At 40.7% G+C, this 25,568-nt stretch overlaps 1 protein-coding gene and 1 long non-coding RNA gene across 2 annotated transcripts in view; one reads left to right on the top strand and one right to left on the bottom strand.

The window, feature by feature from the left end:
* Positions 1 to 11,312: 11,312 nt before the first annotated feature.
* LOC138967808 (uncharacterized) overlaps positions 11,313 to 25,568 on the bottom strand; it is a 51,056-nt gene continuing 36,800 nt past the window's right edge. Inside the window, exons 3-6 of the mRNA XM_070340466.1 lie at positions 17,300 to 17,363; positions 16,997 to 17,081; positions 14,625 to 14,710; positions 11,313 to 11,698 (exon numbers count right to left, since the gene is read on the bottom strand). Coding sequence (XP_070196567.1) covers positions 11,313 to 11,698; positions 14,625 to 14,710; positions 16,997 to 17,081; positions 17,300 to 17,363 — 621 coding nt within the window. The remainder of the gene's footprint in view (positions 11,699 to 14,624; positions 14,711 to 16,996; positions 17,082 to 17,299; positions 17,364 to 25,568) is intronic.
* On the top strand, positions 11,739 to 12,765 carry LOC138965899 (uncharacterized). Its single transcript, XR_011455555.1, has 2 exons — positions 11,739 to 12,152; positions 12,336 to 12,765. It is a non-coding gene; the product is annotated as an uncharacterized lncRNA (long non-coding RNA).

The raw sequence follows: 25,568 nt of genomic DNA, 5'->3' as shown, positions 1-25,568 counted from the left end.
AGAGAGAGAGAGAGAGAGAGAGAGAGAGAGAAAGAGAGAGAGAGAGTGAAAGGGGGGGGGGTCATGAGGGGGGTAATGATGGTGGAGGTAACATTTACAATTGTTTTTATTTAAAAAAATTTACTAAATATTTGTTTTGGAACTTTTTAATCAAAAATAAATATTTCTGATCTGCAGTTGCTTTTCGAATATAACTAAGAGAGGCATTGAAGCCTTGGTTTTCTTATAAATACTTATGCACATTTTAGCAACCAAAATCAGACAATTTAATTCTTAATAAGAATAAAAAATAACACCCAAACACCAAAATGAAATAAATATTTCGGAGTGAAAACTCCTTCTTCAGTAATCATGTAATGGAATCAAAACAAACGATGACGTAAAAACAGAAAGGAAATTACGTAAGAATACAAATGACGTCATTCTAAAAATAGATAAAACACGTGCAAATTTGCTATTGTTCTCTCTCTCTCTCTCTCTCTCTCTCTCTCTCTCTCTCTCTCTCTCTCTCTCTCTCTCTCTCTCTCTAAAGTAAGCAGTAAAGGTAAAACGTCATATGTTTGCAAGCACATACGTACTTGAGCACACTCACTCCCACACGCACACACACACATACTTCCAGGTGTTGAATGCGATCCAGGGAGCTAACATGTTACAAGGCTGATAAGTTTATAAACAAAAAAATATTAAGTTTGTTAAGTTTTTCAACAGAGTTGCATGCATTTTTAGATTTTTAACTCCAAACATGATTTCATGCACAGTTAACTTTATCTGTTTATCCAAGTGTACCCAAATATAAAATTCAATTTGTTTCCAAAACTCAAGCACCACTGGGCAAAAGAAAAAAAAGTGTTCTATATAGTCAATGCTATTACTACAGTGTGAACAAATATTGTCTTCCACAACTTTCATTTTACATAACATAATATTTGTGGGGTAAATATTGTGAAGTAATTTCCATTGTAATACTCGTAGCCTTGTCTCTTTAACCGATTCAAAACTCATCATCCAATCTTTCTTGTCAATTTCATAATTAAATTTCCTCCTCCAAAATCCAATTGCACCGGTTCAACAAGATTCATGCTTATTAATTCGTTTCCACGATAAGAGGGGATATCCATCAAATCAATTTCTTCCCCTCCGTGCATCATCTTATTAATAACATTTACAACAACAGCACTAACCATGTTATATTCCAAAATTCTCTGTGGGGATTTTCCTAAAACATCACAAATGAACTGATAGGAAACAAACTCTTTTCTATGTAAAACATCATATACGCTAACAAGACCCGTTCTTGCCCAATCTTCAAAATACAGTACATTTCCAGCATAAACAAAATATTGGTTATTCCATAAAAGCGGATTAAATAAGTTATCATCAATACATACATTGTTATTAAGCCAGGTTTTCAAGACAATTTTCCAAAATTTGGATTTGACAAGTTCGCTCCCTTTTAATCTTCGAAAACAGCAACATCCCAAACCAAGGGCAATATATACGATCTTCTCATCACCGACGGGCAAAACAGCCTTGACTACCGATCTCTACAATACGTTCACCATCAGTGGGAACGCGCAGCCTCTACTATCAAAGCTACTGTGATCATAACCCTCAGAATTTGTGAGGTACACATACAACGAAATCCTCAATCACTGAGAGGTACTTCAACTTAATCTGCCTCACATTAGGAGAGCAACAGCCAAACCAAGGGCAATATATACGATCTTCTCACCACCGACGGGCAAAACAGCCTTAATTACCGATCTCTACAATACGTTTACCCTCATTGGAAACGCTCAGCCTCTACTATCAAAGCTACTGTGATCATAACACTCAGATCTTGTGAGGTACACTACAAATCATACATAAATGATTATTTGTTTGTGTAGGAACAAAATAATGAGATGGGTTGAACAAACAACTACGTCACTCCCCATATCTACCTGTACCATTAGTACACATACAAATACGGAATAAACCCGTTAAAGGAACAGTGACATTTATAATCACTGAGCCTCATATAAGCCTCAATCACTGAGAGGACATTTGGGTAATCAACCACCAGTACATGCAAGTACACCCCAACAAGAGAAAGGAATAATAGTCATCTATAAATGATTATTCTCAATCAAGAAACAAGATGATGTGGATATGGGTTTGACCCAATAAACATGCCAGAACTGGGCCATTGCTGGCGTTTTGATGGCAATGCCAGTTGCCAGAACTACTGCCATCAAAGGCCCACTTATGGCCCAATGCTGGCATATTACCCGTATGCACATTGGCAAATTGATGGGCCATCACTGGCAAGCCAGCACTTTGCCAGCAAAAACCCATCATTTATTTGCTGGCTTTTTGATGGCTTGCCATCATTTTGCCAGCAATTTGCCAGCAATTTTCCAGCAAAAACCCATCATTTATTTGATGGCTTTTTGATGGCTTGCCATCATTTTGCCAGAATTTTGCCAGCAAAAACCCATCATTTATTTGATGGCTTTTTGATGGCTTGCCATCATTTTGCCAGAATTTTGCCAGAATTTTGCCAGCAAAAACCCATCATTTATTTGATGGCTTATTGATGGCTTGCCATCAAAAACCCAGCATTTTGCCAGCATTTTGCCAGCATTTTGCCAGCATTTTGCAGGTTTTTAGTTCCATATAAAAAAAACTTTTTTCCATATATTCACCCGTTAATGGCCCTTTACCTGCTGAAATTACCGGGCCAGTTGTGGCCCGGCAAAATGCCATATTTCTGTCTTTACCATTGCCAGCAAAATGCCAATAAGTTGCAGGAAATATACCAATACCACTGATTCGGATAGAATGACGGCTCTATTCATGTACTCGATCTGCACAGTCTTGTTAGCCCATAGATGGTTGTTAGAAGTCTATAAATATGCTTTGTTTTGTCATTTTTTACTGTGAATGTAATAACAATAACAAAACACAGCACATCAATGGACTTTTCAACCCATGATGGCGGCAAGACGTGCGCAAATAAAGCAAAGGGCAATGCTGTCAAGCTGTACATTAGCAATATGCATATGCGTAATTATCAAATTCATCAGTAAAATGCAATTGAAATGCTAATCACATTTGTCGTGTAACTTATCTGGCAAGTAAAGGCAGTGGTTTTGACAGAATATCGTCATCAACGCAGTTATAGCGGGCACAACAACAATACAGTAATATATATTAAAAACAAAACAAATGTAAAGCTTCCAAACAGCAACGACTCATTACCGAAACATTACAGAAACGTACGCTTTGTTTTCAGTTGCTCACTGTTTTATTTTATTTGTACAGCGTTCTAAATTTCACACTCGAGACATGATGACCAAAGGCAGGAATGTTTCTTGTTCACTTCCCAGTAAACCTCCGTAGGATTGTCTTGATTCTGTCATTTCTCTGTTCGCATCCGCAACGTTGAGATAACGCTTCTTTTCTTTGTCCTGACGTCGTAGCCTACGGTAAGCCATTGAAACTCTCAAGTCCTCCTGCCGTTCACCTCTTGAAACATGAAAGCAAACGAGTTTTGTTGGTTTTAATTCATTATTCCATATCACACACACACACACACACACACACACACACACACACACACACACACACACACACACACACACACAACCAAACAACCAAACAAACGCAAGCATACACGCAGGCATGCAAGCAAACAGCACACGCACGCACGCACGCGCGCGCGCTCACACACACACACGCGCACACACACACACACACGCTCACACACACACACACACACACACACACACACACACACATACACACACAGAGGCATTCTCACAGAGAGGACGACTTCTTGTAATCTATCATATTTTCTGAACTGACTAAAATGCCAAGCAGAAGTAAGGGGTCAACAGGAATATGTATTTTGATCTAACCTGCGAAGCTTACGTTGTCTCGGACAGCTCTCTTGCGTTTCTCTCAGGAACTGAGACCCAGGCGAGCTGCATCTTATCCAGTTGGGCAGTCAGACACTTGCACAAATCTTTGTCCTGGAGTGAATAGACACATACTCAATGTCAACATTCACAAGATTTGGTTACAAGTAAGCTTATGGTAATGCCTATGGTGCTTTTCTTTTGACAGAGACAAAACAAACTCAATCACACAAAGAAAGGAAAAAGGCACACACACACACACACACACACACACACACACACACACACACACACACACACACAACCGCGCGCGCGGGCGCACACACACACACACACACACACACACACACACACACACAACCGCGCGCGCGGGCGCACACACACACACCCACACACACACACGCGCGCGTGCGCGCGCAGATTCTTTCTTACAGAGAGGACGACTTCTTAAAGTCTATTATATTTTGCGAACTGACTCAAACGTCCAGCAGAAGAAAGTTGAAAAAAAGACCGACAACGGAGGAAAAGAACAAGAAGATACTAGATCTAACGCCGTTGCGACGACCTGCTCACACAACTGTTTGTGAAACTCACCACGCTTGCTTCTAGCCGGAGGAGATCGGACGCGTACTGAAATCGAAGAAGGTGCTTTGGAAATTCCTTGAAGTTGAATGCAAAACAAATAACCGGACATCTGCAGAACCACCGCGGGCCGGATTTAGTTGACAATGCGTCATCATCACGAGTGACGTCAAGATATTTCGACATTTGTTTGTACATTACGTCACTCCAAGTGAGAAAGTCATACCGCTGTGCTGTCGCAGATCTTCTTGCCAGCAATTATCCAGCAATGTCACACGCTTTCCTTCTTTGCCACTACTAAAGCAAACGTGTGCAAGATTGTATGTTACGCGCTTTGGAGCATGTGCAAGAACGGATTCAAACTCGAAATCGTCCCCCAAAAAACCCCAAAATGCACACACGACTTTTATTTCTCCTGCTGTTATCGTTTCTTCTCTTTACAAATTCTTCAACGCTCAGAATACTGAAAACGGCATCCCAGACGACAGTACTGTTTCCATACGCGAATTTAGCTGCCCTTGGAAAGTGGCTGGCTCAGGAGGCCTGTTAGTCTGACACTATAAGGACAGAGTTGTGAACATAGATGACAAAGATCCCGGAAAGAACAAACATGTCGCGGATGCAGACACAGAAAGACGTCATGAAGATTGCGATGCTTCAAAAGATACAGACTGTGACGATGACTGTGACGTCATTCACATATTCCGAGACGTCATTTATAGTTGTTCGGTCACTTTCGTCAAAAAGTAGATCTCTCCACAATGGCTGCTCCTGTGTTTAGGTTTATAAAGCGTGAGTACGCAAAACGTGTTTGTTCTCTCCTCTGTTGAAGCTGTGAGACATAATCGCCATTACGAGCTAGTCGTGTGACAGAGAGTTTTCTTGCACACTCGACTGCTGCTGTTTCACTCCGGCTAAAGCCGTCGTGAAACATCCACAATCTCGTGTGCAAGAAAACTCTCTGTCACACGACTAGCTCGTAATAGCGGGTATTGGCCCACTGCTGGCGTGCCAGCAAAAACCCACATATTATTGCCAGCAAATCGCCACCTATGGCCCAATGCTGGCAAACAAGCACTGGGCCATTAATGGCGTGCCAACAGTGGGCCAATTAAGGCATTTTACTGGCCGACAATATTACTGGAATGCCAGAGATGGGCCAGTGATGGCAAGCCATAACTGGGTCTTTGTTGGCAAACCATAATTGGCCCAGTGTTGGTTTTTTTTTTTATGGCCAGCTTTACCAAACTTGCCAGCAAAAAGCCAGCAGTGGCCCAGTTCTGGCATGTTTATTGGGTGAATAGTTGTCCCCTGACGAGGCTACCTTTCAGTTTCCCCCCAAAAAACTCTATAAAATCACATTTTCAAAGAAGTTGTCCTGACAGCTTGAAACTGTAAATCTTGCCGAATAGTACCATCTTTGGGAGAGGTACTTAGGGATCTCTGGACTGCCTACTGCATTTGCTGGGTTTGGCAGACCCTTGATTTTTACCCCCTATGTCTAATGGGAGCTTGAATTAGCACTATAAATGTCATATTTCTAGTAACTTTGTGTAATAAATGTAAAATAGGGTAAATTTGTGTTTGCGTCATACTTCAATTCGGTCGCCATTTTCAAGAGCCCAAAAAATAAATGTTTGCCCCATCCTACTTTGGTACACTTTTGGGATGTAAAAGTCACACCCTTAAGCAACCCAAAACAGTTGAGTTTGCATTTAAAGCAATTTGTTCACGGTTTGGCCATTTCTCACCCGAATCTGACTCGATCACTAATCCGCCCCTGAGCATCTGCAAGCATGCTTAGCATCACAGGAGCTTGTACTAAAGCGCCGGTCGATTGTTATTTACTCTGTCATCCTTACTGTATCGTTACTACTACTATTCCTGTGTCGTCGCAGGGTTTTACCTCCCAACGTACCTCTGAGAAACATTTGACACAAAATACCCATTGTTAATTGAATGCAAATCGATTATTTCTGCCAAGCACGACCTCACAAAACCTTTTTAGATATTCAGCAGAAAAGCAAATTGACAACGCGAGAAAACAAATGTGAAAGAGACACACCGACGTGTTGCAACAACAATACTCACGAAGCTGAATTGAGAATTTGAGAACGATACATGTGGGAAAATCAAGGTGCAGGCTCGACCAAAGACGCTTGCACTTCACACACACACACACTCATACACATACGCACGCACACACATACATATTCCCGCATATTTACTTTCTCAGACACACAGACTGCCTGAAAGTCATTCACTCAATTGCAAACAAACACACTTTTGCACATACACTCATACATTGTCACTAATGTATTATCCCATACACCTGTACTAATACAGCGTTATGCTGACAAACCCTGCCGAAGCAGCGTAATTGTGTTCAGCTAAGTCCACGTGGATCTTGAATGTATTATGCGTGCGTGTGGCTGTGTCCAGGTTTTGACAAGTCAGTCTGCTGTCGTACCTAGGGTAACATCGCTGGGTGTGAAAGACACAGACTCGGACCCTTGGACCGAGAACCTTGGTGAGCAAACTCGTTTTGTTATTGAATGTATAGGTCATTCTTCAGCGTATGCCATCGTTTGTAAGCCGCTTTACATTTTATAACTGTTTATTATTGTTCAGTACCTTGAAAGATTTTCTAGGTTTTGCTGATGTCATACCTGTTGTCACTGGCAGTATGGACAGTATGCTTACGTGTGCGTAAGAATAGGAATAGCTGCTCGAGTGAATTGTCTTTATTGTATTTGTTGGGGCATAGTCTTTTTTGTTCTTTAGCTTACATTAGGATCTTGATGCGATGACGTAGGCATCCGTGGGGTTTGCCGCTACTTCTTGGGAGACCGCTGCTGTGCTTGTGTTCAGACTGCCCTGTAGTCAACTTGAACTTGTCAAGTTCTGGACGTCGTCTTGATGTGATGACGCACGCAGCCGTGGGGTAGCCGACTGTCACTACTTGGGAGATCGGTGCTGGGACTGATCATGCTGTTTACCTGCTCGTCCAGACCGCCCCTGAAGTCTACCTGTAGTTCTGTGCGTCATCCTACTAGTGGAGCGGACAGCAACAGTTTGGGGATGAATTTAAGGCACCGGTTCTGTATACTCAATCCGTCGCGATATAACCTTGAATGGTTGAAAACGACGTTAAACACCAAATAAAGAAAGAATGTATACTCAATAACTGTTTATTTTCTGAAAGCTTAATGTTTATAGATTCCAATGGGACCGATCGATAAGTGTTCTATAACAATAACGGCAGTGTTTTGCACCCTTATTCCATGAATTGCAAGGGGAAAAATTGGCAAATAAAAATGTAGCCTCTTTTCTATCAATCGATGCTTTTCGTATGATATATTGTGCTAAAATGGAGAAAATCACCACAGATTCTAAAACTAAGGGAATTTGTGTAAAAAGTACTTGTCTGTATTTGACAGTTTGAACATAACTTGTCTTAATTATTGCAAATGTATGGTTCTAGGAATACCCATGCTATCATTCTACGTAGTTAAATTTACAAAAAGTGCAGAGAGTATATTTTAGTGTAATTAAGCTTTTTCAAACGAATTTTTCTGACAATAAAATAATTCCTGAAATATGGCGACAGATCTTCTTGAAAAAACAGTTAACATTGATATTGATATCACACAGGATGCACGCAAGTAGGAGAATATAATTGAAAAATGAAGACATATTGTATAGATACAAACTTGACTAAATGTAAAAATGGAGGAGTAAATAAAGGTAATCAACAAAAACAAAATAAGACAAAAACAATCAAGAAAACTTAATTTCCATATTGAACACGATCTGTGTCAATGAAACAAAACCACAAAATAATCAAACAATATCGAGAATTAGATGGGCCCCAAGTAATATATATACATACATATAACAAAATCAAGGAAAAGAAAAGCCAAACAAAGAATGTCAAGTGGCAGCCCAAATTTTCGACCTGTTGCGCCTTCCTTGAATACACTATATATATATATATAGGCTTATATATCAGGTCAAAACCAATCGTCTGTGATGTTAACTTAACATCAACAGCTTTATATACATCATTATACAGACAAACGAGTTGATATACACATGGAACAAAACCGGACTAAACTGGTGTCAACAAATGTTTACTTCTTCAAATAAGCTTTGTACACACCTTTTCATAACTTTACCCACACAACTAAGAAGTGAAATTGGTCGGAAATTTAAAAATAATTCATTTTCACCTTTTTACATTTAGTCAAGTTTTGACTAAATGTTTTAGAGGGGGGAATCGAGACGAGGGTCGTGGTGTATGTGTGTGTGTGTGAGTGTGTGTGTGTGTGTGTGTGTGTGTCTGTATGTGCGTGTGTGTGTGTAGAGCGATTCAGACTAAACTACTGGACCGATCTTTATGAAATTTGACATGAGAGTTCCTGGGTATGATATCCCCAGACATTTTTTTTCATTTTTTGGATAAATGTTTTTGATGACGTCATATCCGGCTTTTTGTAAAAGTTGAGGCGGCACTGTTACGCTCTCATTTTTCAACCAAATTGGTTGAAATTTTGGTCAAGTAATCTTCGACGAAGGCCGGACTTCGGTATTGCATTTCAGCTTGGTGGCTTAAAAATTAATTAATGACTTTGGTCATTAAAAATCTGAAAATTGTAAAAAAAATTTTTTTTAATAAAACGATCCAAATTTACGTTCATCTTATTCTCCATCATTTTCTGATTCCAAAAACATATAAATATGTTATATTTGGATTAAAAACAAGCTCTGAAAATTAAAAATATAAAAATTATGATCAAAATTAAATTTTTGTAATCAATTTAAAACCTCGCGCCCCCTAATTGGCGTAGAGGCGCGTCCCCCGGGTGGTGGATGGGGGAGCCTTCTCTACTAACTTCTGAGAGAAGGTCGCATCACTCTCAATGCCGTGAACCTAATTAGGATCTTTTTCTTGTTTCTTCTCTATTTCTGCCTCCCCAAAGTCCTTTTACTTTCCTTTTCTCACACTACGTTGCAAGCCCCTGGAGCAATTTTTTGATTAGTGCTTTTGTGAACAAGAAACACTTAACAAGTGGCTCTATCCCATCTCCCCCCTTTCCCCTATCCCATCTCCCCCCTTTCCCTCGTCGCGATATAACGTTCGTGGTTGAAAACGACGTTAAACACCAAATAAAGAAAGAAAGAATCAATTTAAAAACACTTTCATCTTATTCCTTGTCGGTTCCTGATTCCAAAAACATATAGATATGATATGTTTGGATTAAAAACACGCTCAGAAAGTTAAAACGAAGAGAGGTACAGAAAAACGTGCTATCGTTCTCAGCGCAACTACTACCCCGCTCTTCTTGTCAATTTCACTGCCTTTGCCATGAGCGGTGGCCTGACGATGCTACGAGTATACGGTCTTGCTGAAAAATTGCATTGCGTTCCGTTTCATTCTGTGAGTTCGACAGCTACTTGACTAAATGTTGTATTTTCGCCTTACGCGACTTGTTTATATATCGAAATAACATTTGCTGTCTTCCATATTACATTTACTTTGGCTTCTACAAGAGATCTATTACAGTGAGCGGTATTGCAATTATATCTGCACATGCAACCAGAACTCTATTTGACACAGAATCAGGACCCGAGGCTTTGCGTACATCAAGGTTATTCAACATAGTATGTATTTGTGCAGCATCAATAATCAGATGACCAATGGTGGTATTCTGTGCTCTAACTTTATCGTCATCATCCAATACAAATTGTTTAACAACACATTCATTGAATACTGTTGCTTTTTCCACATTGGAATAATAAACACGGCTTTTATTTTCAATGGGACGAAATTCATTTGAAGACATACCTTTGTGTGACAGAAAAGACTTTACCAATTTTCACCAATCTTTATTATCAAAACAATCTTGTGAACTCACACGATTATTCAATTCTTTTTCCTCAAAGGAATAATATCAGTTAGTAGTTTATTACGTGTTCTTCGAAAGAGATCATCAATCCAAACGGAATTCAATCATGTTGCTAATGTGTGTATCTTTTTCTTTTTATCAATCAACCGTTTAATATCCTCAGTCATCCACGGTGTATCTGCTTTTCTCACACGTATTTCTTATTGGCCTACACAGCGTAACCCTATCCATCATGGTATCAGAACATGTTTCGTCAATCGAACTGTGTGTGAGTGAGAGTGAGTGAGTGAGTGAGTGAGTGAGTGAGTGTGTGTGAGTGTGTGTGTGTGTGTGTGTGTGTGTGTGTGTGTGTGTGTGTGTGTGTGTGTGTGTGTGTGTGTGTGTTTACCTGTAGTTGTGTATGTGTACAGGTGTGTGCGAACTCCCGGAGACAAGCGATCGCTCTGTGTTGAAGTGAAATATACATGTATGTGTTCTTGAATTCAGAAGAAATTGAGAAATAGGATGCAATCGTTTTTAAGTCTGTTGGTGAAAATACATACATACATACATACACACACACACACACACACACACACACACACACACACACACACACACACATACACACATACACACACACACATACACATATACATACATACATACATACATACATACCCGCAAACACACATACATACCCGCAAACACACATACATACATACACACATACATACATACATACCCACAAACACACACACACATACACCGCAACCCTCGTCTCGATTCCCTGTCTATGTTAAAAACAATTGGCCAAAACTTGTAAAAAAATCCCATTTTGAATTTCAGGCTTAGGGGAGCATTTGTTTGGAATTGCCCTTTGACATAAATTTTGTTTGTTGACAAATCCGGTCATTTTGTTCGAAAATCCTGCGGATTATACCGTATACTGGCTTTTGAGGTCAGTGTAGACATGATGATCCCTGGTGTTTTCGTACATCTGCGGTCTGTCGTAGTTGTCCACGAGCTGGTCATCCAAAATCTCAATACATGTAGGATTACATGTAGGATCAGTGGAGCTGGCCGCGGGTTCCAGGTCTTGCTGTGTAGAAGTAGCATCCGCGATTTCGTAATTGTCGTCCGTTTCACTGGATGAACATAGCGTCGCACCGTTCTCAGTGGATCCAACATCCGCGATTTCGTAATTGTCGTCCGTTTCACTGGATGAACATAGCGTCGCACCGTTCTCAGTGGATGATCCAACCAACAACTGCAGTGGTATCCCCGCGTTTTCTGCAGTCGTGTCTCTCAGTACCAATGTGCCTAAGAAATGGTAGAAAACAAATGTAAGGATTGCTCTTTGTGACGAATGGAATTCGTGTATCGACTCCCTCTCTCATATTAATCGAGACTTCACTAGTTGCGTACACAAAACGAGGTTAAATGACCGAGACTACGTCATGACGACACTGTATACATATGACGTCAACGCTCGCGCCATTAGTCCAAACCAGCGTACAAGACAAGAATTTGTTTATCTTCATGGAAAGAAATTTAAAGAAGAGAGCAAAAGGAAACAGCGTGCATTGGTATTAATTCGTGAATATGAACTGTACATATATTCAGTTGAGGTTGCTAGGATGCAATGCTCTGACCGTTTCATTGACTCCAAGATGGCAGCAATCAACGAAGCCACGTAGATTGCACTAGCATATGTTTCACCTTCCGTGGACGGATTTCCACATTTTTGCGATCTCCAAAGGTCCACTAACCGCAGGTAAAACACGCTAATACATTTTAACATTATTGATTCACAGGAAAACACAGGTATTGTTCATTTTCCATGTGTTTGTGTCAGTCTGTGAACTCTTGTTTCTGTGTTTGTTTTAGAGAAACAAATTGAATGATATCGATGGAAATCATACTTGATAATAACAGATATTGCACGTGTGTGTTGCAGAAGGTGCAAGTGTACAGGGGTGTACAATGCTTGTGTAAATGATGTCGTGTGAACACTGTGGGAAGGGCAACGTCAGCGGTAACCACGGAAGGAACCACCAACGTCCCCAAGTGTCACCCAGATCGAGTTTATTGTGATGAGTAGACTACTTTATATTTTGTGAACATTAACACACCTTCATGTCTTCATTTGTGTAAACCGAAATACATTTTCAACGAGAAGAAGAAGTACGTTCCGCTCTTCGATGCTAAACGTCGACGCAACAAGAAGAAGAAAGACAATGTTGTTACGTGTGTGTGAAATCACACCAGCGAAATCATAATCTATAAAACTTTCATTTGAAGATTCTAAGAGAAAGGGATTGATGTCTGCAAGAATGATCATGTGCATGTTTTTGAAAGTACAGAATTATTAAATTTCTTATTACTTCTTTGCACTTGTCTCTGTTAAACACTGATCAGCCCTAGAACGAGAAGCAGACGTCACACTCTTGCTTTCAGGTTAGATAATACGTCCCCCATTTACCTGACCCAGGATTTAGCTTGGCTGTAGCAGAACGGCCGCAGACTAAAGAAAACGTATGTTTACGCTTTCCTGTCAACTGATTACTGGGACATTCAGATATCTAGTTTCAAAAGAGTTAATAAAAAAAAGTATTACCCATATTTTTTTTACCGGACACCCCCTAGCTGTGACCTTGACCTTTGATGGACCATATTTTGAGTCCCCCTCTTCTCTTCCGCTGTGACATTGAAAATGGTCAACGACCAATCACACCTTGATTTTGTTTGCACTGTACATGTATCAGCCCCTTACAGATATAATATCGAAGGGGCCATTTGGAAAGTTTTCTGACGATTTGGACCTTAAAAAGTTCAAGGGACATTCGCTGTACTGTAATTAAGAAACACCTGCAGTGATTTGCTCAAACCTGCTCCGAAACTATGCCAAATAATTAAATGAATTTTAATCAGCGAGCTGTTTCAATCGCCCAGCTCTCCTATTAGGAGTCAGGACTTCCGGTCGTCATTATTGTTTATTTAGTTTTCATAGATACCCATTCGTCAAAACAGACCAAGACCGTTGGATTGAGGAAGTCAAATCTACAGTCTAGCTTACGCAAGCAAATTCCGTGGCACACATAGTTAAAACGCTTCTCTAACCTGAAACCAAGAGCAATCTCCGCCGGTACTAAGCCAAAGTTTGGATTCTTTTGGCGTTACAGATACAGATACAGAAACAAACGTAATGTCGGTTGGAGATGATGAAGGTCTGCAATGCCTACCAAACACAGCATTCAGATTTGCACATAGAACGCCTAAACACTAATTATAAGACCTTCCTCGTGTATATTGTCATCTATTTAACTCCCACAACGAACTATGTGGCTGTCAGCTCAATTTCAAATCTGCATATCTAAGAATAGCGCATGAAATACTCAGGGTCGAAAAGTTAGGTCGAAATCTATAACTCGCTCGAAGAACGTCACAATGAGTCGGGGATGCCCACTCAAAACACAGCCGTTTTCAATTTTGAGTAACTCAGCGCTCAAACGTTTATTTTAAGGTATTCCTGGTGTTTGGTCACATAATTACAACCCCCAAACCTGAACTTGGGGGAAATGTGAGTAAGTTTTCGTGTTAGGTTTTTTTTTTTTTTTTTTTTTTCTTTTTTTTCTTTCTTTTTTTTTTTCTTTTTCTTTTTCTTTTTTTTTTTTTTTTTTTTTTTTGGTTGATTCTTTTGCCTCCGAAGACGTCTTTTGACAAGAACACATATTGTGTCATGTCGTATGGTTGTTGTAGGTGACCCCCCCCCCCCCTCCATTCCTGTTTTTTTTTTCTTTTTCGTTTTTTTTCTTTTTTTTTTTTCTTTTTATAATTATACTGTTCATTAGGTAATAAAGTTGCTCAGATCAGCTGCACATCCGTTAATACTGATACAAAATGTAAAAAAACCAAAAAAACAATCGAACAAGAGAGAGACAGACAGACATACAGGCAGACAGGGACAGTCAGAGAGAGGGAGAGAGAGGTTTTCGTGTTAGATATATTCCCTTTAAAGGATGTGATGTTTCAAATATTTAGAAAATGACAATGTTTTCTTCATTCTTACCCAAGTTTTACATTTGACGACGTTCAACCAGCTTTTCTCCACGCCTAAAGACATAGATAATAAAACGCCATTCTGCCGTTCATACAAACTCATAGTACTGATTCATATGACTCATCTGTTACTAAGGCGAATAAAAATAAAAAAAAACTAGTATGAAAAAAAGAGACTGGTTCATACCAAAATCTCCCTGCCCTGTAGGTCTCTGTATCATTCCACTCACTAGAACGTCAGCTTCTTCTCTAAACAGTGTAGACCTCAGAAATCTGTAAGAAAAATTAACAGTATAGATAATAAATTACGTTCCTATCATCACAAGTCCAAAGAACAGCCACCAGTGTTTTTATCATTCTAATACCTCAAACATCAAATCAAATCACAACAAACAACAAACAACAACAACAGCAACAACAACCAGGAGCAGCGGCATAAACAAGAAAGAGACACATATGGATACACAGACAGACAGACAGACAGACAGATACACGCACGCACGCACAGACGCACGCACGGACACACACACACACATACACACACACGCACGCACACACGCACACACGCACACACACACACACACACACACACACACGCGCGCGCATCACACTTACGACAGAGCAAACCGAACTTGCAAATATATAATTATTCTACTTGAGGCACTGGAAAATATTCATACAGCAATAAGTACATCCCTCTCTGTGGCATTTGTATTTAACTGTTGGATTATTTTCGGCCAGTCAGTTGCAGGTTTCAGCTTTTCATGTCGTATAACTTACGATATGAGAAACAAAGGAATATAGGCGCTCTAAATGCACACGAGGGCTGTTCCATTATTATTCAGAATCCAGGCTCCTGGTAATAATTATGGTGTTAAATACAAAATCATGCCGTCAAATAGTGGACTATCGTAAGGCTTGACACACAAAAATGAAGTTCTAGAGTTATTTCGTTACCATATTATCGACCCGGGAAGTTACTGACCGCGCAATGTATGAGATTGCTCCACAAAGGTCAAAACTCGCGATTTTCGAGCCATGATAAACAATAGCTACACAATAAGTGTTAAAAGAGGCCGATTTGCATTAACGTTTGGTGAAATGTTTTGAGATGAACGCTTTTTGTGGAGCCGTGTTGTAAAACTGGTACATCAATTTCAAACCAGGTAGATGAAGCCTTGAAAATGATACACACCCTGGTCTACTAATTTCATCCGTTATCCCCGAAAACGTTAGCGCTGTTTAACAGATAATAAGAAAAGACCCCTGATTTATAATTAAGGAGATGCAATATGCCCTTGGCATTAAAAGCTCTGCTTTTGGAAGGATCTCACACAAACATGTAATGACCCCAAAGCGATATGCCGGTTTGGTACCACATGAACCCAGTGACGGGAAGTAGATGGGTAGGGCAGAGTGGTGCCTGACAATACTTGAAACCATCAGCATTTTTAGTCCTAATCAGTACGAAATATCGTCAGAGGTGACAAAACCTTTGTTTATCTGTTCTACCCTGAAACCAAACAACTGTCGTCTGTGCGGGTGTTTCCAGGTGACCCAACCCCTGCCTTTGCGACAAAAGATTTCTTGGCACCAAAGGGAGCACTGCTGTTGTCGCATCCACCCTATTTTTTTTACATCTCCCCATGCTAGTTCAGCATATTTTCGAATTTCCCGAAACAGCCGCGGAAACACGGTTTGAGAGCCCTGAAGACTCGGTCCGAGCCTTCACGCGGGCCATATTAGGTATAGCTGATGTCACATGGTCCCAGGCCATAATGAAGTTGTTTGAGAAGATGTCTGGGGAAGGATTGGTCTAGAAAATGGCCTTGTAAGATTGTTGGTATTTGTTTCCGTTTCTGAAATTCTAAATAATTATGGAACAGCCAACGTACATGTGCGAAAAAGAGCATGTGCACTAATACGGAACCAATCTCCTGGCACCTGAGACAATAAACATGCATTAGAATGAGCAAGCGACTTTCATCTGTGTGTTGCTGTTTTTTTAAGATACCACTGTACCTCATTTTGATTCAGATTAAAACTAATAATCATGATTGTATTGGGCAACTAAAAACTGAGTGGCAGCATGAAATAGTCGGAGATGCTGCGTTTTGGCAGAATATAGTGTCTCACAGTTACAGAACAATTAAAACAACAATTTCATGTTCACAGAAAGTGGTTACTACTCTACATCAGAGAGGTTTCCTTCAAATGCAAACAAAATGTCACTGAGTCAGGTGTCTTAACGCAAATCTAGATTCAAGCGTTCACTGCGAAGTGGTGTGTGTGTGTGTGTGTGTGTGTGTGTGTGTGTTAGTGTGTGTGTGTTAGTGTGTGTGTGTTAGTGTGCGTGCGCGTGGGTACGTGTGTACGTGCGCGTGGGTACGTGTGTGTGCGCGCGCGCGCATGTGTGTGTGTGCACTATTTTCGAAGAATTCCGTCTTTTGGTAGCTTTGACGTAACTTCAAAAGTGGATACGCTTAGTTATAACAGCAACAGGGTTACCACTCCGGAATACTTGCGTTTTCGTGATCAACAGTCAACTAGTGTACTTACATCACTAATATGGCAATGATGACATCTACAGCAGCTACCACGCCGAGTACTGCTCTTACTATTGCCCCCGCGTCTAATCCATCTTCTGCAAGCCAAAAAAGAAAGTTCTGTCACCATCCGTAACTCTTATACTATCCGGCACTTTTTAGTTTCTATCTTTCTCTCACACACACACACACACACATACACACACACACACACACACACACACACATACACACACATACACACACACACACACATACACACACACACACACACAACCTATCGCGCACACATCACATCTATTCTCAAGGATATTACCTTCAGAAGGCCCACTGCTGGTTGTCGGCTGCTCACTGTTGGAATTAGGTGTCTGCTCTGTGGCCTGAGTGAGTATTGAAAATATCACAAATCTAACAAACAAAATGACCTTTGGTGGGACAAACACTGTTGAAAAACATTATCTGATAAACAAAGGGAAGTAAGCGTTCTAAACGCATGTGCAATAGAGTAAGCGAGAGTTATGCGAAACCAATCACATGGCACCCGAGAGAACAACATGCATTGAATAATCATGTTTACGAGGAACAAAGTAAAAAATAATTACAAAAATGAAAATAAACTTTAAAACAATCTGAGTGCGATGAAAAGGTGCTGGTTCTGTTCAACAACAAGCTGAACGTCAAGGTCCCCCGATGACATGGAGGCAGTGCATCGCTTTGGTAGGCTTCAGCGAGACAGGCCCACTCCGCGAGGTACCATTGTATGCTTTGTCTCACGCAGACAACGCAGTACCTCTTCCATAAAGGCAAAGAAGATACTTTTTGAGAAAAAGCATGGACACAGAATGGGAAAGTGATGATGAAGAAAGAAAAAGGAAAAGTTGTCTGTATCAGATCCCTATCTGAACTCAACGACCCCACCAAATGCTGTTTTTATATGTTATACTCTTACTTTCTCCCAAGCGCAAGACAAATTCTTCCATGAAAATTGAAGCCAATAAAATTTGAGTTGAGTTGAGTTGAGTAAAAAGACAGGCGGAATAGTGCAGGCCTACTTCTGGGCGTTACACTGAAGAAACTTTGCGGTATTTCCGAATTCAACCTTAGTTCAAATGAGTGCACATTTATGTGGCGAAGTTATTTCCCTTGTTCTCCCATTCTGCCGTTGTTATGAATGTGTGGTTTATTTTTGTGTTCATTGGACTGAATGCCAAACAGGCTTTGTGCCACAAATCATGTTATCCAGTTTATATGGATTTTTAAAATTTTTATTATTCACAATGTGTAAACAGAACGGTTTTCAAATATGTACATTTAATTGTAACGATATAAATGAAAGTAAAAAAGGAAAGATGTTTTTGGTTTTAAGGTAAAAAAAAGCTATATTTATTTTCTACAGGAAACACATTTGACATATCAAGATGACCAATAGATATGCAAGAGCATGCTGGGGATACTCAGTTTGATTGTCTGGATGTGCCTCTAATAAAAACTATGTTGCAGCTGTGTTTAATAATAACTTTGAACATAAAGTGCACAATGTTGTCTGTGATAAAGATGGATGTTGTATTATAATGGATGTTCCGAGCAAACACACAACGTGAATACGACGTTGCGAAAATCTGAATTTTTGGTGTCTTTAACAACATTGCAAAATTTATGTAAAATTAACGTGAATCCACCCAAAGACACAACGTAAAAGCAACGTTGCGTTATTGTGATTTTTTGGTTTCACAACAACGTCGGTACATAACGTGAATTTTACCTAAATAGCACGTTGCATTTTGGTGTCTTAACAACGTTGCGAAATGTACGTGAAGTTTGCGTGGATCCAACCAAGAACGCAACGTAAAAGCAACGTTGCGTTATTGCGATTTTTGTATGCGTTAACAACGTTGGTATACGACGTACATTTTACGTGAAATTATGAAAATCATAATGCCTCCTGCGATGATTGTAATATCACTGTTCACTTAACAAAAACAAAAAAAATCTGAATCAATATTCATGGACTGCCGGTCGCATTTGCAAAAAAAAATAGATTAAGAAAAAAAAGTCCGCCCAACGTTGTAGACACGTTGCAATCACGTAAAAAAACGTCGAAACTTTATCAATTATTTTTATTTTGTCATCTGCATATAGTTTCGTTATATTCTATTCAAGTAATGTTTGGTCAAATATAGAGGCTCAATAATTGTGTAAGACGAAAAGAGTATAAATTAATGCATATTCTTTCAAGGAATTTGTGGAGTTAAATGGATTTGCGAGTGCAAAACTTCCCCCGAAGAAAAAACAAGAAGGGCAAAGCCCATACGACTCACATGCTTGACCTTGACCTTTACATGACCTTGACCTTCAGGGTCAAGGTCAAATAACTAAACCTAGCAATGGCATCATACACTAAGAACTGCTTTACACATTTTCCCTACCAAAATACATGTGACCTTGACCCAAGGTCAAGGTCATCCAAGGTCATGCAACACAAAGCTGTTAATTCAAGACATAGGAAGTACAATGGTGCTTATTGGCTCTTTCTACCATGAGGTATGGTCACCTTTAGTGGTTCACTACCTTTTTTTGGTCACATTTCATAAGGGTCAAAGTGACCTTGACCTTGATCATATGTGACCAAATGTGTCTCATGATGAAAGCATAACATGTGCCCCACATAATTTTTAAGTTTGAAACAGTTATCTTCCATAGTTCAGGGTCAAGGTCACTTCAAAATATGTATACAATCCAACTTTGAAGAGCTCCTGTGACCTTGACCTTGAAGCAAGGTAAACCAAACTGGTATCAAAAGATGGGGCTTACTTTGCCCTATATATCATATATAGGTGAGGTATTGAATCTCAAAAACTTCAGAGAAAATGGGGAAAATGTGAAAAATAGCTGTTTTTTAGGCAACATTTATGGCCCCTGCGACCTTGACCTTGAAGCAAGGTCAAGATGCTATGTATGTTTTTTGGGGCCTTGTCATCATACACCATCTTGCCAAATTTGGTACTGATAGTCTGAATAGTGTCCAAGAAATATCCAACGGGGATCGCGGCTAGTGCGCTTACGACCGTTGGCTTCTTACTTGCCACTATATAATTTCCTTTTGCTATTTGATCTAACAGTTCTTGTTCTACCACGTCGCGATGATCGTACGCTGATTTATGATTGCTTTGTTCTGCTGCTAACACACATGTTTTATGTTTTTCTGTTACCCGAAAACCGTGCTGTATACCGTCTAACAAAAATTCTCTGTCACAATCGCCCTCTAGCACTGAGTGCCACATTTGAGATTTTGCACTAATAGATGCATGATTTCCCAAAAACGCACAGTCATGAGGATCTAATTGAGGGAACGGGCTGGAATAGGTGGGGCCTACCGTTGTGTTGTCAGTTCGCTGCGCTGTATCCTAGGCACTGGTGTTTGCTGTCGCCTGGTGGTCTTTGCCGGGGTGCTCCTTTCCACACGTGTCACACACGTGTTCGAACCTGCAGCGGGACCCGTAGAGGCATGTGCCTTTGTTTGTGTACTGCAGGCACACCTCCTTCCCACTGGGTCCCACAGGTCGTCGAATACCGCCGCTTCCCGTCGTGGCCTTGCCGCTTTTGTTGCCAGGAACTTGTTGGGCACGCTCACAGAGAATCACTGTGGACAGGTGGGGGTTGGGGGTTCCCCAAGCAAACCCGCTGGTAGACTGGCGCTTCCTGTACTCGTCATCGTAAAGGAGCACCGACTGCCAGGAGAATCTTGCGCCGAGCTCGCCCACCATCTCTGTATAACAGAGGTAAGCTTCGTGGTCGAAGTCCACGGTGTTCATGAGTTTTGCCATTATTTTAGCATTTGCCACGATCCAGTGGCAGGGGGATACTTTCTCCAACTTTGGTTTGTTGGCCAGCTTGAGCGTGACACCTCCCCCGAGTGTCACCTCTTCCTCCACCGCCATAGAAGCCGGTACGAAGTCAACAATTCGTAAATAAGTCTCACCTGGTGAAGCAGACTGTATGGCCATGTTGCCAAGAAGACCCTGGAGCGGTGCCACTTGGTCGGCAGCACGCAATGGCCCTCCCCCGTACTTCTGTTGCAGGTCTGCCACTGCCGCTTTTAATTCCACTATATATGTGGCCTCGTTTTAACTTAAGGCTTTCCAGGTCCTTTTTTCCTGCATATTTTTAAGGCACTGAGGCTTGTGAACTCCTCTTTTTCCAGAACCTCAAGTACAGGTTGGGGCAGATTTTTTGCCCAAGAAGTAAAATTGAACTTTATATTTTGCAGAACTGAAAATCGCTGAACTTGCTTGCTGGCCGCTGCGCTGCTACTAATGACTTCGGTCCTCGCTCTCTCTCGGACTCCCTTATCTGTTACCATTGTTTCATTCCAGACTGCTCTCCTTCACTCATCACCTCCCCCCTGCCCTCCAACCCTCTTTCATTCCCCGCATTCGTTCCCACGGGACTCTGCTATCACTTCCTCCTGCATTACCTCCACTGACACCTCCCCCCCTCCTTTTGCTGCATATCTGTCTCGTTTAAATAGAGTTTATGGTCGCTGACCGCTCCCTCTAAACTCACACTTAAAGTTTTCCGGACGGACGTCCGGACGGACGGACGGACGGACGACTCGGGTGAGTACATAGACTCACTTTTGCTTCGCATGTGAGTCAAAAACCGTGACTAACCGGTGACCGGCAGTGTTCTCTAGTGCTGGGACTGTCGACTGTGTGTATCCCCAGTTTGGTTTTCAACTTGGATGAACACTTTCAGGACTAAAATATCCATCGTAATCAACTCGAATGTAAGTTGTTTTCACCTGTTCCACATGAGACGTTATCATTATTGTACTCCATGTAAGCATACATGCACAGATTACTTGATAGTCGAGACAACGATTGGAAACGGACCGGCGAAAGATGGCGGGTCTTTTGCATGTCACATTGTCTGCTCTAAGTCAGTTCAGTTCAAGGAATACACATTCTCTTAGGGTCAACTTTCGAGTCAGTATAGCGAAACAATGAGTCGCGAGCAGTGGTGGGCAAAGAAAACAAAACACGTTTCACAATAGATGGACGCCGCCTTTAGCAAGCTGTTTAATCAGACGAGCTTAGTGAGATTGAGAGCGGCCATTGAAAACTCAAGCACTTAATTGGGCATTTTACGATCTTGAGGGAGGACGTCGTATCAAGACTAGCTGCTTCAATTTCAAGTGAATCTACCCGGCGGACAATGAGACGAGGGACGGGGGGGGGGGGGGGGGGGGGGGGGGGGGGGGGGGGGGGGGAGGGTTGCTGCACACTTCGGACTTATTTTTCGCCAATGAAACAACGTACACTAACGTTTTTGTTACGAGTGTCTGGCAAAGAAGAGAAAATAAACTAATATTTACACAAATATTCGGCTGATTGATGCAGCAATTTTTGTTTCAAGAAAGTGTGAGAGCACCAGCGTTTGGCAGACCACGAGCATGGTATATCTACAATTATTGCCCGTTTGCCTTACGCCTGAGACCAGGTTTGTCGAAAATATCTCGCCAGCTACAAACATTTTTAAAAATGAAGAAGAAGAAAATATGTTCCCATAAAGTATACTAACAGGAGTTTACGTGTGTAGGCTATAGGCACATTGGTATTAATTAGGTCTTCATAATTTCCTGTACCAGATGATAAAATGTGGCCCCTGGATCGTTTTGCAAAATAGATGTTTAACTCGTCCGTTTCATGGCGTAATGTTTGTGTGGAGAATAGCGACTACATGAATATTTTTGGGTCTTTTCTCCATATGCAATTTTCTTCTTAAAGTTTATAGAGTGAAGAAGAAGAGAAAGCGTAGAGAGCAGAATATATTATCTAAGTTAGTATTGAAACTGTTTGGAATTAAGATTCACACTCTAAAATCATATTTGTTCTTTCCCTTAGTAAATGTTGGAGATAGGTATGATACAGTACTTTTTCATTGTTTAATTGGTTTTGACACATGGCGCCGGCTTGACTGACGGGATATGAACCCTAGGTCACTAACTCGCTACGGCTGTGTTTTTGCACGTGCCGCCAGCGAAACCGAGCATTGTTTCGACATCCAACTCTCAACCTCTCCCCCCCTCCCCCCAACCCTCCTTTCCAGCTTGATCTGATTCTTTACTTCTATGTTGAATAATACTTGGTACACACAGACAAACACACACACACACACACACATACACACACACTCTCTCTCTTTTTCTTTCTCTCTCTCTCTCTCTCTCTTTCGTCTTTTATGTAGCTTTTACATGTACATTATTCTTTCTTTTATCCATGTATTCAATATAAATATGTAGTCTGTTTAGTAGAATGTAGATTTTATGTTTATTATCTACATATGAGAAGCCTGTTCATTATACACTGTGTTTGATTGTGGTTAACTTGTAACTGCATACATTTTTGGTGTGACAGGACTATTTTGCGAGGTGTAATAGTCAGAGGTTTTGCACTTTGTTCACAGTGTTGATAACCAATGAGTGTTTGGTATCTGTTTTGTGTTGTTTGTAATAGTATTTTTGTCCTTATGTTAACTCACCCATCACCCCCCCCCCCTCCCCCTTCCCCCCATTTCCCATAGTAAAGAAATGTATGTAATCACTTTGCACTTGTAGTGTTTTATTATTATTATTATTATTACTATTATCATTATTATTATTATTATTATTATTATTATTATTATTATTGTTGAATTGTTTCTTGTATTGTTTTTGCTCTCCCTCACCCCTCAACTCCCTTTTCTCTACATAGTCTGATTTCTTTTTGTTTTAGTTCCTTTTATTTGGTGTTGAATGAAATGTGTTTTTATTGTGTTTTTTAATTTTCCATGTACCCTCACGGGGTTTTTATCGGAATAAAACTTGACTTGACTTGACTTGGTATCAAATGATGCGTCGTAGAATCTCCATTTTATTGATGTATATCTTTATAGCGTTTTTGATGTAGGTTTCTTAGTACAGGAGTTTTTGTGTATGTTTGAGGGTTTTTTAACTGTAGCTTCTATGGAGGCTGATAGCAGCCTCGAAACTCTCCCCCCTCCCTCCCCATTTTGGTATGTGATCCCAGAGCGACGTTTTCATTGGTTCCTTGGTTGTGACGTCAGGGACAGTCATAGAAGGTATATAAGCTGTTAGTTTTCAAGGTTCGGCGGGAGTCTGAGCAACCAACCTGACTTTGTGTCTAAACGGTATACTGGACTTCCCACCACTTAGGGTTACAGCATTGCTTCTTTGGGAATGGTTGTGGATGAGTCCCAACCTGAGTACTGAGAAGTATTTGTTGTCATCTCTAAACTGTCCTCCGGGGTCTGAGCAACCAACCTGACTTTGTGTCTAAACGGTATACCGGACTCCGCCCTGTGGACTGAACTGACAGGGTTAACAAAAAACGTTCCGCAGTCCCAGGTTACCACACGGCGAGTAAAGTGGCGTCGCTTTACTCTTTTACTTTATTTTTATCCAGGCCCCGAACCTCTGCCCAAATTTTCAGCCATTTTAGGACATAGGATATTGCTTTCAGTAGCGTATTTTGCTAAAGGTACCTACGGGTCATGCCCAAATTTTCAGCCATTTTTGGACTTAGAATATTTCTGTAAGGAGTAGGAAAATTACAGGAATAGAGTGAACCAATGTACAGATATATTTTCTGAAAAGAACCAACGCCTTGTATTGAGTTGTTTTTATGATTTGTTTTGATTCAATACAATTTTGAACTTTACCTGCCTCTTCTTGAGTTTATATTCTGTGTGTCTGTTTGTCCTGTCGTGTGATTGCCATCCTGACAAATGACCTTCAAACACGTATAACATCTAAGACACAGACACAGACAGTTAGAGTTAATGTGAAGCTAAGACCGCTCGGCTTTACAATTGTGTCATCCAGGTAGGACTGTGTCCGGGTTTGCCCGCATCGAACAATTGTTGTTGAAAGGGTTGTCTCAAATGCTGAAAGCTTTCCTGCCTCATAGATACAGTGTTCTATTTATGTTGCTCCAGCGTGTGCGAGAGAGAGAGAGAGAGAGAGAGAGAGAGAGAGAGAGAGAGAGAGAGAGATAGAGAGAGAGAGTGTGTGTGTGTGTGTGTGTGCGTGTGTGTGTGTGTGTGTGTGTTTGTGTGTGTGTGTGTGCATACATCTACATATATGCGTTCACAAATACATGCAAATAGACGCAGAAAGTCAAATACATATACTGGCTGACTGTTATAAAAACTGACAGATGGAGCACACACACACACACACACACACACACACACACACACACACACACACAGCTTGTTGCTGTTTCTGTGAACTTTGTATACATGTCATGATTGTAACCCTTGTTAAAATAAACTTATGTTTAAACCAATTAGTAATTTGATTTTCTGGATCAGGGAGTTCCTGTGCGATCGACCACAACGGGTCAGCCTCAGTACTCGATTGTTCGGTCACTTTGTGCTATCTGACGACATTGTTTTAATCACAGGGGCCCCTCAAGGTTGTGTTCTCTCTCCTGTACTTGTTTTTATTTACACAAACAACATGTTTCTAAATGATCCAGTTCTAGCCCTTATTAAATATGCAGACGATATGGCCCTCGTTGGGC

Source organism: Littorina saxatilis, linkage group LG5 (genome assembly GCF_037325665.1).
Source record: "Littorina saxatilis isolate snail1 linkage group LG5, US_GU_Lsax_2.0, whole genome shotgun sequence".
Taxonomy (NCBI): Eukaryota; Metazoa; Mollusca; class Gastropoda; order Littorinimorpha; family Littorinidae; genus Littorina; species Littorina saxatilis.
This window is presented reverse-complemented; position numbering and strand designations above follow the sequence as displayed.